The sequence below is a fragment of the Anguilla rostrata genome, chromosome 13, assembly GCF_018555375.3.
Source record: "Anguilla rostrata isolate EN2019 chromosome 13, ASM1855537v3, whole genome shotgun sequence".
Taxonomy (NCBI): Eukaryota; Metazoa; Chordata; class Actinopteri; order Anguilliformes; family Anguillidae; genus Anguilla; species Anguilla rostrata.
This window is the reverse complement of record NC_057945.1, coordinates 29,394,527-29,411,168: the sequence shown is the minus strand read 5'-3', so window position 1 is coordinate 29,411,168 and position 16,642 is coordinate 29,394,527. Positions and strand designations below refer to the sequence as shown.

The 16,642-nt window shown below is 37.3% G+C and overlaps 1 protein-coding gene across 2 annotated transcripts; it reads left to right on the top strand.

The window, feature by feature from the left end:
- LOC135237889 (endothelin-3) lies at window positions 1–16,019 on the top strand. 2 transcript variants are annotated; one of them, XM_064305443.1, is made up of 4 exons: window positions 1–380; window positions 2,254–2,509; window positions 11,015–11,170; window positions 12,552–16,019. In XM_064305443.1, exons 1-4 carry the CDS (start codon window positions 311–313, stop codon window positions 12,592–12,594), a joined length of 525 nt encoding a protein of 174 aa, XP_064161513.1. In that variant the 5' UTR covers window positions 1–310; the 3' UTR covers window positions 12,595–16,019. The 2 variants fall into 2 exon arrangements, with proteins under 2 accessions (XP_064161513.1, XP_064161514.1); XM_064305444.1 differs by having other exon boundaries at window positions 12,548–16,019.
- The last annotated feature ends 623 nt before the right edge of the window (window positions 16,020–16,642 follow it).

The following is a 16,642-nucleotide window of genomic DNA, read 5'->3' as shown; positions in this document are numbered from 1 at the left end:
TTAGCAGCTTCAATATGAGAAAGGAATGAGTGGTCTCAGTCATCTCCTATGCGTCATAAACGGACGACAAAAGCAGAAACAGAATACGCAATTATGTGGACACCTGTTTCATTGATTCGGAACGAAATTAAGAATTGAAAGTGTTTGTTTCACCTGGAACATAAAGGCCTTCGGCAAAAAACTATGACTCTTAATTTTCAAAAATATTTTTTTTACATGCTCCTGTTTTTCTTGGATACGTAGCCTAATAATACAGGTGTTCATTCAATTTTCAATCTACAACTATTTTCCCTTTTGGAATTATTGTGGCATGGCTAATGTGTCCTTCATGGATCTGGGGATTTTGCTTTTAATTGGACTAATGGTTACATTTGCAAAAGGTATGTTTCCTGAATAAACTGTGAACTATTTATTTATTTAGATATTCTAGAATGAGAAGATGCATTTTAAACAGTAAAAAAAGCATGAAAACAGTAGATATAGGGGGAAAAGTTATAGCTTCTAAATTTACTGACCAGAAAGGGTAAAATACATCTGGAAATATACATCTGACAACATTCTAGGGTATTGCGCTAAAGTATGATTAAAATTGCTTTGAACTGGCACTCATATAAGTGTGTGAAGATAGGGCGCAGGAAGCATTTCACGATATCGATTACGAACTGCAGAAAAGCTAGTTTGATTAACTTTCTCAGATGCCAACAGATCGAGGTTGCTGTGATTGATACCAATGCTCATGTAACCGTGGAAAGACGTCGAATAAAAGAAGTATTTTGATTTTTTTTAACACTTTGAGATCTGCAAACTAGCTAACAGTCAGTATTAACATCTTCGATATGTAAAATTAACATCAATTATTATACAATGAAATGTCCAGGGTTAATTAATCTAACATAATACATTTGGTCCCACTCTGGAACGTGGGACCAAATGTTATCTGTCAAGAGTTGAATTAACGCGGATAGAGTTTAATTAACAATGGATATTTAACTTTGTAAAAACAGCTCGAAACGCCGGGAACAACATGGGTAGAGTCGGAATGTGTAACATAAAACTGAAAGCTCGCATTCTCAAAATATAATACATGCGGTAGATTAAAAAACAGATCAGGACGCATGCATAAACTAGGTTTATCAATTCCACGTAAAGCCACTCATGTAACTATACAGTTTTACAACCACCCAAATACGACGTTCGATTATGAAAGCATCTTCACCTCTTTTGTAATATCGTTTCACAAAATTAATAATCATCACCATCGTCTTCTAGCGTACGATTTCTATTATTGTGTCTTTATTTGCCATTGAATGTTTGTTAATATATTTCAGTGACAGTTCCTTTCTTAAAAGTGAAGCTTTCGTCATGAAACGCAAAATCTGTTGGTCGGTGAGCATGCAGGTATATGCTGTAAACATATTGACTGGCGCAAAGTGACTTACATGTATTTCAATCTGTCTCCATGAAGAAACATTTTTAACAATACAGACGCGTGTGCAGGCACACACGTAAACTGTAACATACATAATAATAGCGTGTACTGAAAATGTAAGTGAACCGTGGCTATGGCGTTGTAAAGTAGGCTTATATGCATAAATAGTCAAAACGAGTTTAGTGCTGGAGGTGATCTACAGATTAATATATGGTGAAAGAAAGATATTAAGCCGTGTTAAGATGTTGGCAAGAAGATAAATACTTTTATGAGGTATTACGTCATTAATTTTGTATTTTATACTGAGCGCATTAGTCCAAAAAGTATTGTTTGTCTATCCCAGACATATCCACATGATCGCTTTGTCCCACTAAATTCTACTGGCCAGTTAAACCCTCGAAGTTGTTTCTAGTAATCTGCATTGTTGTGTATATTTACATTTAAGAAATGAAATTCTGCCTTTTCAAAGATTCTTTTGGGAAATGTGTTGTTGGTAGACCTCTGATGAATAATGTATTTCAATTTAGTTTTATCCCTGATTTAATATTTCTTTGTCATATGTTCCTATTTTGATTTTATCTTTCCATTTATCGTTACATTTTTACACTATATCGTATTCATTTCGTACAACTTTTACTTTGCACATCACTTTTGTTACATGAGAAGTGCTTCGTACATCCAGTATTTTCTTCTAACCTTTATTCTTCATTATCATCTTCTTCTTCTTCTTCATCATCTTATGATAATTATTATTATTATTATTGCTGTTCTTGTGGTTGCCTAATTTATTTGCATGTAACAACATGTAAACGGTCACTTTTAAGGTTCTTCGGCTGTCAGCAAAGAAGCAAACCAAGCAAGCAGACTTGAGGCGACTCAATTTGATAAACTCTCCTCCACACACTCCACCGTGCAGCCAGTAGGCTCGCCTGAGCCCCCCATTGGCGAGGACTCTTACTGCGAACTGTGTGAGACGTCAAAGCCGCGGAGGAGGTCCAAGCGCTGTACGTGCTACACTTACAAAGACAAGGAATGCGTGTATTACTGTCATCTGGACATAATCTGGATCAACACACCAGAGTGAGTACTTCTGTTTTTCATTTTTGTTTTTGAATCTGTAAGATTAGCACGACACGGAATTTGTAGGATAGCCACTGGAAACATTTTGTTCCTACTCCAACTGCACCATAACGTTGGAAGTGGAGCATATTTGATCAATTAACAGTCTGATTTGATGCTGACAAAATCTAATATACAGTGTAATGCCATTCAGTGCTTATGTCTTCAAACATTTAATATATTGTATATGTTTTGACTGATTACATTAAGGGCATTTGCAGACACTTAGCCAGTATGACTAAAACACAGCTTTTGTGTAGTATCCATTTATATAGCTGATATATACTGAAGCAGTGCAGATTAAGTACCTTGCTCTAGGGCACAATGGTAGTATCCTACCTGGGAATCAAACCAGAAACCTTTAGGTTACAAATCCAGATTCTTAACCATTATACTACACTGTTTACCTTTAAGTGCTGCAAAGTCAGATATGGAGTATATGAGAGAGTGCATAATGAACAATATCAATAATGAATAACATGATGACAGAATGCTGGAGATAAAAGAATGCTGTTCACACAACATTAACTAATTTTAGTTTGGCTAATTAGCAAATTCCATTTTTACAGTATTGAAAAAGTTGGCTGTCAGCTCTACACTTATTTAAAATAAATCTATGTGTGTTAATATTGAACCACCTCCATCAGTATGCATTAAATGAGCTCTCTCGTGTTTGTCCTGCAAAAAAAACAAAAAAACACCATGAATCTGCGTCAGGATTATGGTCTGAGAAGGAACAGATTATTGTGATTGCATACTTTTTCTATCTGATGGCAAACCAAAACTTTGTTTAAAAGAGGGCTATCTGTTCAGTCGCTGTTTCAGTACTTGATGCACATAGCCTTCTGCAAAGAGATTGAATGCATAATTCCATGGCAGAGAACAGGTTGTCTTTGATTTTATTGTTTTGGATTAGGAAGGTCTAACAGTAGAGTTGTTTTTTCTCTAGTTTATCTCGTCATATAGTCGTATGTTAGCCAATTCCTTTTCACATCAAATGGCACATGCCTTACCCGGGCAAAACATTCAGTGTTATGGATTTTCTCCCTTTACCCTTTCTTTATCAAGCAATCACATTTTTCTTGCTCTTTTCTTTTATCATTCTCTTCACTGCATGTGTCCAGTGTGGTCACATCTTCTTGAGATGGTCCATATTAAATAGTCCTTACAGTGACACAAACTCCTTGATAGATTTTAATTTTTGTCATTTTCACAAAATTTTAAGAATAAAATCCACATGGAGACAGCAACGGACCATTTGACAAAGATTTTCTTCCATTTTGAATAAGTCCAGATGGGTTAGTGTGACCTTTCACACTGAGAATCTCACCTGTGGTGCCCTGCAGTCCCAGTGATGGATAGTCTCATCAATATCCACATGATGGATTAGTCAAGCTGCAGCAGTGCCACTCTGTGGCTTGCATTGCATTGGATTTGACTCTTTCAAAAATCCCCCACTGCAGTCAGGCCTTTCCATAAAGAGACACAAAGGAGAATAACTGAGTTTACTGGTACAATATGGATTGCTCACTGTATTGGTTTGAACTGTCATGCTAATAATTAGTTTAGCATTAGAATTGCTTTGTCAATGTTTTGTCTTGTTGGCCCTTGGAAGGTTTTTAATTTTTCATCTGAGTTAGCCTAAGACTTTTATCCATGGGGCATGCAACATACAGCTCAGCTCGACTAGTAGCAGTGCAATGCATTGGGTTAATAAGTATTTTGTTTATGAACATCTCACCATGGTTTGATTATGAAGAATGGATTTCATACCAATGTTATTTCAACATTACTAATAATATTGTAAACCAAAAAAGTCTATACATTAAAAGGGCCATTTCTACATTAGATTTGTTCACAAATGAGAGTCTGTTCTTATTCACATAGTATAAAAAATACTTCTGCAAGAAAATAACTATTACATTGCACCACGTAAACAATGGATGCATGAAAATAAAGAATCTCTTATTAGAAAAGCCACCCACAGCTGTGAAGCTGCATGTTCGTGTTATACCCTTCATTAAAATACCTTGGTAACTCAGGCATAGATTTTGTTTTAAAGTATTTATGCGCGAACATCGTACATTACTGTACCATGGTCTCTATAGATTGAATTGTTGAAATTGTATACCGTTTCTCCCATTTGGCCTGGACATATGACCACTCAGCACAGCAGAATCATTGGTAGAGTTAAGCTCAAATTTTAATGATGTGACTAAATAGAAAATAATAATAAAAACTGCACATGACCAGTGATTACCAGAATAGTACAGTACATCAGCAATGCACTGATCCACCATGGGTCTGAGTGCAGCAGCACAAAAATTAGATCTGTATAGTGGCATCTCTATACTGTTGGAATGCCCTTCCATATAGACTGGGCCACAATGTTTGCCATGGTATTTGTAAATTAGCTACAGTTAGTGTTGGTCTGTTCCACTAGAAGATTCCAGACAGGTTGTTATCATTTATATTAGATTGAGTATAAAAGCATAACTCTGTATAAAAAATTCTATCTGTGAAACATAACTGATATTTCATTTTTATACTGCACAGCATCATTTACTTCTATCACATTCTGAACATCTATCATCTTATGTAGTGGATATCTAAGAAAAAGTAATACACACTAAATTATATGAATGAGAATAAGTGACTTGTCAGTTCAAGCTCATGTGAAGCTGCTATTAAAAAGAACAAGCTATAAACATCAAATTTTTCTCATATAATTATGTTTTAACAACTAGTGTCCGATGTTCATAGGTTGCACAGAGTTTTGCTGCAAATAAAATGAAAACATGCTTTTTTTGGAGAAGAACCCTCAAAACCCTCCCCCAAGTGTATTTCAATTTACTTCAAAAAGCTGTTATTACAATAGTGCTGATAGGTGAAAATATTGCTCATTTGAATTTACTGCCATAAATTATGTACTTGCTAACAGCCTACTTGAAGCTTTGATTGGTAGTCCCTAACTAATTAGCTTGTATACCTGTGATGACATTTTATAGTCATATATGTAAGACTGCCAACAGACTATGGTCATTTCAATGATCAATGCTATGTGCTGAAACATTTGAATCATTTAATCTCCTCTTACCTAAAAAAGACTCAGGTGCAGGATATTTTATTAATGCTGTTGCTGACATTTGTAAAGTTTCAATACTTTTAGTGCTTCATGCTTTTCAGGCATTATTTTGATGGGGACTGGGTCATGGAATGACAGTAATGTGCCACTTTATTGGATAATAGCGGGGGAGGTTGAGCAAAGAATTCTCAATGAATGAATGCTATGTGTCCAGGTGTTCCCCTGCAAAAAATAAATATATAAATACAAAAAAAGAAAAAAACTGAGGAGGGGAGCGGAACATTCCCTGTGTCCGGTATTGAAATAAGAAGCTGGTTCCCTTCTCTCTCAGGCCCCTCTGAAGGAATTTTGGCCCATGTGGTCCCAGAGGCCCACAGCTTGTCTGTGATTTACTGTCAGAAGGTCACAGGGATCTCCAGAAAGTGGCTTTTAGAGCTACACATTTACCCTGGCAGTAGATGGGCAAAACAAAATGACATGAAAAAGAGACATGGAAGCTATGGAAAACATATATTCAAGTTGGTGCAGCGATTGTTTGAGACTGTGCTGCTGCTCTGTGTACAGATGAAGGCACCGTCTGTTTTTCACTTCAGTTCTATATTGGTATCTCCTAGGGCTGGTCGTCAAATGTGCTGTAACTGCACACAACCACGGCAGAACTGCTTTTAACAGCTGGACAAGACTAAGTCCTTTGGGATCTCTGCTCCATCTCAAGGCACCACTGTTTAACCAGCAAGCAATTTTTTGGTAGTTGGAACATTCCCAGAACCTTAGGAGTGACAGGGTGAATGTTCACATTTGTCCAGTTTCCTGGATACTGACTGAATGTTATCTTCATGTCAGAACATTGTAGGGACTGCCAGAGATGTGCCAATAAAAATCAAGTAAGCAATTACGTGGCTGAGAAATGAGAAAAAAAGAGACATAGGCCAAACCTTAGGCTAACCAAAATCAACTGTTTGGAACATCATTATGAAGAAAGAGAGCACTGGTGAGGTCAGTAATCGCAAAGGGCCTGGTGGACCATGGAAGATCTCAATAGTTGCTGATTGATTAATTCTAACTATAATGCAGAAAACCCCCCAAACATCTGTCTGACAGGTCAGAAACACTCTTCAGGAGGCAGGCGTGGATGTGTCAGAGTCTACAGTCTGCAGAAAACTTCACAAAAAGAACTGCAGAAGCTATAGAGGCAAACTTTATAGGGGTGACATAGCTCAGGAGGTAAGACCGATTGTCTGGCAGACGGATGGTTGCCGGTTTAAACCCCGCCCTGGGCATGTCGAAGTGTCCTTGAGCAAGACACCTAACCCCTAACCCCTAACTGCTCTGGCAAATGAGAGGCATAAATTGTAAAGCGCTTTGGATAAAAGCGCTATATAAATGCAGTCCACTTATCTATAGAGGCAAACCACTAGTTAGCTGCAAAAACAGAATGGGCAGGTTACATTTTGCTAAGAAGTATCTACTGTACAAAAAGCATGCTGAGTTCTGGTAAAAGGCCTTGTGGACAGATAAGACCAAGGTTTACTTGTATTAGAGTGATGGCAAGAAGAAAGTCTGACCATAAGGAACCGCCCAAGATGCAACGCACCCCCCCCCCATTTCATCTGTGAAACATGGTGGTGGGGGTGTTATGGTTAGAGCATGTTTTGCTGCCATAGGTTCTGGTCAACTTGTCTTCTGTGATGGCGTAACTGCTGATAGCAACAGCAGAATGTATCCTGTAATGTACAGAAGCATCTTATCTGCTCAACTTCAAGTAAATGCCTCCAAGCTAGTTGGATGGCGCTTCAGTCTATAGCAAGACAGTGATCCCAAACATACTGCTAAAGTTAAAAAAAGTGGAAAACTTTTGTCTGGCCATGTCACCTGATCTGAATCCAATAGAACATGCATTTCATATGCTGAACAGAACACTTAAGGCAACTAGCCCCAGAACAAGCAGGAGCTGAAGATGGCTGCAGTACAGGCCTGGCAGAGCATCACAAGAGAACATAATTCTGGTGATGTCTATGGATCACATACTTCAACCAGTCTTTCTGAAGGATATGCGACACAGTACTAAACATGATTACTTTCATTTGCAGAACAGTAATATGTGCTATATAAAAAGTGCTATAATTTATAAGTTTGGAAAAAGAATCAGCGGGTATAGATAATTGATGGATTGCTTTGTTCACATGACTAGCCTCTCAAAATAGTGCCAAAGTCCCCTTTTAAGCCACTAGGATTGACAGATCAGGCATACATGAACATTGAAAAAAAAAAACACAAAATAATAATGCATAAACGTAATTGAGTCTGAAAAATAAGGAATTGAGATTCAGCAACATTTTAGATCACTTGTGTAGATTAATTCGCTGTATATTTTTTCAGAGCAGTGATTGGAAATAGGTAGAAGATAGCTTTGTTTAGTACTGTGTTTTAAGTTACCACTGGTTCCTGGCAGTAAAGGGTCTGTCCGTGGTGCTGATGTTGAGTCACAGAAACAGACAAAAGGAGCCAAGAAATTAACTGGCTTGAGATTTCTTTCATAAATACAATCAACTGGAAGGTTCTACATTTTCTGTTGGTGAGCACTAATAAGCTTATTAAACCTGTGTTACATACAGTAGCCTCCATTTCCCATGTTCATAAATATGTCCTGACTAAGTGCTTCCAGTATATTCTGTAGAGAAAATGATCCTTTGTCTTAGAATTGTTATTACAACCATTTTTGCCATTCACTAAGCAACATTAAAACTGTGTCCATAATTGTGTATGGTTTACCAAGCTCTGGCAGTGTTAACCATATCTTGGGACATCCATATCCTGCTTTCATCACGTAGCTAAATAACATTAAGCCAAATGCTGCTGCTCTGAGATGCATTTCAGACTTGCTTTGCAGAGTGAAGAGAGATCAAAGCAATGTTGTTTTGAGAGGACAGAGTTTTCGAGAGTAACTCCTTACAGATGAAACAAGGAGCACTTTAACATGGCTCTCCAGATTTCCAGAGCTACTTCCATATGGAGTTCATAACACTCAGACCATGGAGGTGCTTCCCGATGTGCCAGTGGACTAATGTCTTGAGCAGACTGTTTCCGTGCAGGTCAGATAAGGTCACTGGTCCTGAAAATGGAGGTGTTTGGGGAGTCCCAATGTGTGAAACGTGCAAAGAATGTTTTATCATTGAGCTTTTGGGCACTAAAGGCAGACTCAAACTGGCCAAACTGAAGAAAGCAGTCGCATGCCATTGTTTGGTGGTGTGCCCCAACACAGTCCACCGTGTGTCCCTGCCAAGGAGTACCTGCTCATAAAAAGACAGCCTTTTGTAAGCAACAAGTTGTTGATTTATTTCCACTGCATGTCAGTGTTCTTTTGGCAGTTTTATGCTATACTTGATTTACTATAGATACAATTGTTCCATTTTCTAAAAAGAGGTCTTCCAACAAGTTGGTGAGAACATGAAAGCATTCTTTCTCACCCTTTCTTTACTTGCCAGGACATTCTCTTCCGTGTTTCTGGATATGTTGAGCTTATTTAACCTTCCTGTCACAGAGCACACAACTCAGAGTGGGGCTTCTGGTCCTGGGGTCTTGCAGTGCAAGTACCTAGGTTGACATGCCTGTCATTCTGACGTATTACAATGTGTATGCATCGCAGTATTGAGGCCAAAACCAGTACTGCAGTACTTCTGATGGCCAATGCTCCTTATCTCCTTCTTGAATTTGGCAAAAAATCACCCCTTCCTCATTCTTGGAGCCAGACGAAGCCCCTCCTCATTCTTTGGAGTGGAGCAAAATGCCATTGAGATGGTCTGCAGCCCCACTATATGCTTCCCAGATGATTTGATTTAACTCAAGCAGCCATGCCCCGCAGTCATCTTGTAATGAAAAAAAAACAATCACGGTGAGTGGTTTATATCCCTCTGCACCACTCCTCTTCCCCCAGAAAGAAAAAGAAAATGAGGCTGATTTTTTCACTGTGGGAAAATAGTTTGTATGGATCAGTTCATAGGAAATCATCTACATGGGAAATTTGCCTGAAGTGAAGGATATTTTTGAAGATTTGTTAAATCTTCTGTTGGGTACTGGAAAATCACACAAAATAACTGTCTGGACACAAATCGTTTTCTGCATTGCATGTGCATACCTTCCTCTACTTTCCCCCTCAAGCAGCATATTTTTAACACTAACAAATATTCAACACTATTTCAAAAGGTCTCAGCAAAAGGACAGTACGTGTACAGTAGATAGTTTTCAACATCATCTAGTGTCCCTAATCTCCAAATCTGAAGGTGTCTCTATGACCTCCCTGGGTACCAACCCACTTCTCTTTCGATGGTATTCCATAAACTCATTATCAGAACAGACACACACAAACTTGATTGCCCTTGTTTGTTTGTCCACCTGCCTGTGAAAAATGTAATTGAAAAAATCTACAGGTGGATTTGGACTGTGTAACTTTTTAATATGATGAGCATTTGTGAAAAAGATATCACAATTGTGGCTGCTATCAATTATGATTAGCCTGGCCTGTTTCCATGGCCATATAGAGTTCATACATATTGCAAGTTGATGTAAGAGTTATTGAAGTCCTATACAATCATGACATAGCACCTTCACAAGCGGTGCATACATATTCATAGCTGTTTATCAATTAAATAACTGCAATAGCATGGCGTATTATGTGTTGCTTTATATTCCATAGTAATGTGACTTGCTGCAACAGTGGTCATATAAATCACCATGTGCCAGTTTTACATAAGCATTTATGAATGTTTACTGTATGGTAGCACTTCTGAGGGTACAATGTCCAGCTTAAAAAATAATACTGTAGCACTTATGAAGGACCGTTTTGACTCCCTGTTTGTCCAGACATTTAGAGAAATGTCATTGTTTCTTGAACACGTGTGGATGGATGATGTTTTGACAATATGAAGGCAGGAATTCCAGAGTAAGGAACCTCTATAACTGATTGAGAATTGATGGTGTAGTGTGGCAGAGGGGGAGATGAAGGTTATCAGAATGTCTTTTCTATGAAAGGATTTGTGAATTAATATTAAAGAAGTCATTAAAAGATTCGGGCAGCAAATTTGAAAGGTAAGGGTATTTGGAGATCACTCACGTGACTCACAAGGAATTATATTTGATGGAGTCAGTCAAATAAAATTTTTTATATTTTTTGACAAAGCAATCACATAAAGAGCCCCAGATGTTTTAAGAAGAGAAACTGAAGAAAATCTGATGGAGACACAGCCAAACCTCTTTGCAATTAAAAATGGAAAGAAAATAGCAAATTATATTCAAAACTTTGTTCCTGATCATCTTAGCCCATACCCTGGTGTGGCTTGTGTGCTGATGCCCGTCCGTCTGTCTGTCTGTCTTTTGTCCCGCAGACGCACAGTCCCCTACGGCATGTCCAGCTACCGAGGCTCACAGCGGGTCCGACGTTCTGCTGAGGGCGGGGCCAGTAGGCTGAGAGGGGCGGGGTCTCAGCGATGTGTGTGTGCAGTCCAGGTCGACCTGGAGTGCAGCAGCTTCTGCATGGCAAGGTAGCACCAGCTGGCAAGCCTGCTCACACGTGTCCACAGAGCACTTGCCCCAAAAAACTCCAGCATGCATGGAGTAGGTGCAAACACTCAAAACACACATTTCAGTGTACACATTCAGAACACAGTGGCAGGACTGCTGGTTACTCTGTTGTACATGCATTATCAGCATTCTTTTTTTGTGTGAAAAATAACGGATTTTGTAAATTTGGTCTTTACGTTTCCATAGATGTACTGGAGATTATGCAGCCTGAGAGAAATTGTGATCATGTGCAGTCCGAGATATTAAAATTTGCATCAAAAACTCACCAATTTCGCCCATTGAGGCTTGAATGGAAATAGATCTATTTTTCTGACATACTGTCTTCGATGAAATGAAAAGCATTTTTTAAATATTAATTTTATTTTTATTGAATATGGTTCTTGAGATTAAAACCAGACACTCATGCCCAACAGGGGACAAATTGCTGGGTCTTAGGAGGATATCAGATTACGAGACCTGTAAGACAGCAGTATGTGTGTGGGTTTGGGGGTTTATTAAGCTGGTCGGAGCTGGTCTATGCTTTTAGAATTGGCCTACATGCTTCTCTAAAACCCCTTTCAGTTTACAGCACTGTGTCAGATGCAAGTTCACTCTAATATGAAATAATTTTTTTTGTACATGTGGAGCTATTGATAATTCCCACTCATCCCCAGTCTTTTTTTGTTTAGTTGCTGTTAATTGACCTCAGCCTCATACGGCCTAATTTTTCTCTTTGACATAAAAGAATGTTCACCCTTGTCTGTACTTATATTAATTGCTACTGTTGTTATAAGCTAAATATCCATATCATGCCATACAATAAGGTGCATAAAATATCATATGTTGATTCTCTCACACATAAAAGTAAAGTAAACAATGATGGAGCTATAACTGTTTCATTATATCATGTTTGTGTAAAAATGATCTATTTTGATATAGTTTATTTATTTATTTATTTATTTCAGGAAACTTAACAATTGTTTTCAATGAGCTTTATTCATTTCTGGCAGAAAAATGCTCAGATTAGAAGTGCTGGGTAAACATGAACACCACACATGGGATGGGGTGTGGATCTTTGTCATTAGCAAAAAAAAGTACGAGGGAGAAATTGTTTTCTTTTCCTCACTGTCAGTCTTGCTCTTGGCACAAAATTTCTTGGAGCAGGCAAGGGGAAATCAGTTGCTGGTTATGCTACTGGAAATCGAGGCCTAATTAACACACTTCACACATCTGAAACATATCTGTGACAGATTAACTCAGTTGGTGTTAAGTATGACGGGGCAACAATGACATCATTTCCTTTTTCTAGAACATGATTGCTAACACAATATTTTCTTTCATAACATTTATCCCGCCAGGCAGAGTTCTCCATGACCATATGGGACAGAGAAAAAATGGGGTATAGACCCATACCCTCCCACCCCCACCGCCAGGAAATACTTTTCTGCTACTGCCTCTACATTAGCCAGTCTTTTATCTCACCTCATTTCAATGGGATGGCTTCTTCAGGAAGGAAACTTTGGATGCCCTGATATTTGTTTTCCAAAGCACCATGTTCAGAGGAGCATAGGAGGAAAATCTGATATATGATCCCATAAACAATGAAGAAAACCTCCTACATGCTTAGACATATTGCAATTCGAGGTTGAGGCCAGGGACCATGGTTTAAACCCCACCAGCTGTCGCTTCCACCAATCTGAAAAAGCCTACTTGGCACATAGCAACCTATCTGGTGCACAGACTCCTTAATCCCATTTTTTTATTGCATCGGCAGATACTAGTGGATGGGAATTTGTTGGCCAGGTGATCATGAAACTCTCACCTCAGTCTCCAAGGACAGCTGCAGAGCAGATGGCTCTGATGTTTATGGTGAAGCTCAAGCAAGAGACACGGGGTGGGGGGGGGGAGTGAGAGAGACACCCATCATTGGGAATCACTGCCTATGTTAACTGTTTCTCTCACCTTTGGTGAATAATACTTGCCTTCAGAACCTTGTCTTTCATGTAATAAATAATGTTAAATAATGTTTTCTTTTTCTGGAGAACATCTGTGTCTGTCTCAGATTACAAATGACAATCAATGGATGGATTTAAGGACTAACTTGAATGAAACGAGAAAATAATCAGTAATCAGCAGCTTTAAGCTATCTGAAGACATGATTGATTTTTCTTCAAGTAAATAACAATTATTGCCAATAACAATCTCCTCTCACCATTTTCCATTGTCTATATATTATTATCTATATATACACTCTATTTTTTCAACTTGTGTACAAATGTGCATATCAGCAACTATATTCAATTGTATTCTACAGCTGTATAATAGACCTGATGTTTCAGAATCCAGGATGAGACGCTGGTACCATTTTTGCTGCCACTGAAAAAAGTAATTCTTTGTATTCACTGATTTATTCGTAATAGTGTGTTTTCAAACTTGTACTTGGTTTTGAATTAAAATGTCAGACAGTGACCGTAGTGAAACATTTTAAGTGGAGATCTGACAAAAGGAAGAATTCCTGGCCTCCTCCAATTGGCTGGCAGTGATTGCCATAGGGCACCTTGCATGCCATCAACTGTCATGCCAATGCCCATGTGAAATGCTAGTTCTGGTGACTATGCATGACTATGTCATTACAATAGCGCAATTATGTAATACACATATTTTCATATATGTCACATCTGAACACTGGTAACCTGAACTGATTTTATTCTCAGATGTATTCTGAGGGTCATCACATTCAAACAGCGCTTGCGCGCTCCCTGTATATAATCTTCCCATTTCTATTTTACCTGATTCCTCATCCATTAACTAAGGCAGATTTCAAGTTTAATCAAACTTTACCTCACAAAACAAGCACACAGGCATGTGTGCACGCATACACACACACATGCATACACCCCCACACACAAAGATATGGATGTCCATACTCACATGTACACTTTCTGTACACACCTGTTTACATTTATCTTTTCCAAAGTCTATAACATTTCTAATGTTATAAACTGTCATTTTATAACGTGATTAAACATGTGCCTAAAATGTGATTTAAAACGTTAAGTTTCAACACCCACTGTTATCTTTACTTTCTCATTTGAGAGCCTTGTGAATACTCATCATTATTAAAAATTCATATATGTATATGTTAAATTGTGAGTTCAAGGTGTAAGAAATATATATTTTAATTTATGTCAACCTATATTACATATATTCAAAAAAATATAAAAGATTCATAAAAGCTATTTTAACAATCCAGTCAGATAAATATATATTTTTACAATATATTATTTTAATTGTAAACACACACACACAAAATCAGTAAAAACAGATACTTTGATGTATACAGTAAATAGACATATTTTTTAAATGCATTCCTTATATTTTGGATTTTGTGATATAACTTATGCTATCACAAAACCGTATGCTTTTTAGAAAGCATATGTGTTTTTAGTGTTTGCCACAGTGTTTATCAGCCTGTAGTTATTGTTCCATGTGAGCTTCTTCACTGTTAATGCAATACATATTTTGTCATTATTCATGTGCCCGATTGCCTGAAATGAACATACACTTGCATATATACTTATTTAACAATATTGCACAATAATTATTATTCTACTTACAGCAATACTGGGAAGGCATGGGCTTAAATGTTATTGGCCAACAATCGCCTTTTCTGATCATTTAAAGACAACATACAATAGGTAAGCCTTTTTCAGCTTAAAGCAATAGAAAATGGGTGTGTCATACCCAAATACATTTTTTATCTTCACGGTCAGATTCCATTTACTCAAAAAAATTTTTGATAGTTATCAGAAGAATATATTAATGTGTCAGGAAATGTGCTCCTGAAATCGTTAACACTGCAGTGTGTATAATTATATTATATCTGGATCTTTGTATTTCTTTTATTGTCAACATTGACAGAACAGTTTACAGAACTTGGTTGTCAAACCATAAACCTGTTATGAGGTCAATTTTGCCATCAAGGAACAGCAATAAAAAAAAGGAAATTATAAAGATAGTATTGTTAATGTTGCCTAGAGCACATCGTTGGGCATCCAAATTAACATGAGAATGTGTAAGCACATGAATACATTCTTTTCCCATTATGATCTCGTCATTTGTGCATAATATGTCTCAACAAGATCGGTCTGACATGTTCTTCCTCAAAGATTATCTGTTTGGGAGTGAATAGTTTAGCCCACTGGTTCTTAAACCTTTTTACATTGGGACCTAAATTAGTAATACTTTTCAATATCGGGACCCAAATTATTAATTTAATACCTTTCAGGGACACATCAAATACACATATTAGCCTAACCACTTCATACTCTCCCGTGACCCATTTTGGGTCCTGACCCATAATTTGAGAAACACTGGTGTAGCCTAATAATACCAAGTGACTCACAATAATTTGCGAGGCATTTGGTAAGCATGACAATACTAAAGAGTTTGGCTGTGTAATGAGATTCTTCTGACTCCATTTAAAAATAATAATAAACGTTTGGTGTCTTTGCATTTTGTATATATGTATATGTGTTAATATACCTTTGAATAACAGGGATTTACCAAGGAAAATATATGCATAATTGTACAATTTACAGCATATGAAATTTAACAAAACTGTAACAAGCAAATAACATGCATTAAAGTACCTAACAATGAAGTGTATAGAGACCCTCATTTAAAGTTTGTACTTGTATGCATCTTCTGTGACATAATGGTCCTTGCATTATTGAGTATTTCTACCAAGTGGATTTAACCATGAGACCAAATGTACCTGAAGTTTCTACCGTGTTTATTAAAAAGCCACATGCCCTTCAAAAATATTAATTTATCTACCATGTACCATTTGTTACAGTGGACAGTTTGTATACAGTAACACGTTTTTAAATTATATTTCACTGCTTCTGCACAAAATATGTAGCAATGCTTGTTAAATTTTGTCAAAATGAGGCTTTTTATATACACATAGCATAGCAAAATGCAGCTACATTTTTTTTGAAGTAATCATTTTAATAAGGTGTAAGATATAAATCAATGGGTAAAGTAATGTTATACGATATTTCTCTTTATTACTACATATACTACTACTTGCATGTCCATAACATAACACAATGTGCCAATTATGTGTTTGCTTAACCACGAGACCAGGCTGCAATTTCAAAAATATTTGGACTAATAAATGTGCATAAGACAAAACTGAAGATCACTGGTCAATTGTATTATATGCCAGGTCATGCCCTTCATGTTCACAGGTGGATGACTGACCATAGTGAAGTTTTGGCATAATTCCACATTCAAATGTACCTTGAAAATTGGAGTAACTACACAAAATGATACATTTTGCAAATATTCACTAATGCGGCTATTTACCCTACAGAGATAATAAAAGTGATACTTTCCACGAATTACATAAAATACCTGCTCTACTTTCACTTTTCAAATTCCTGTTT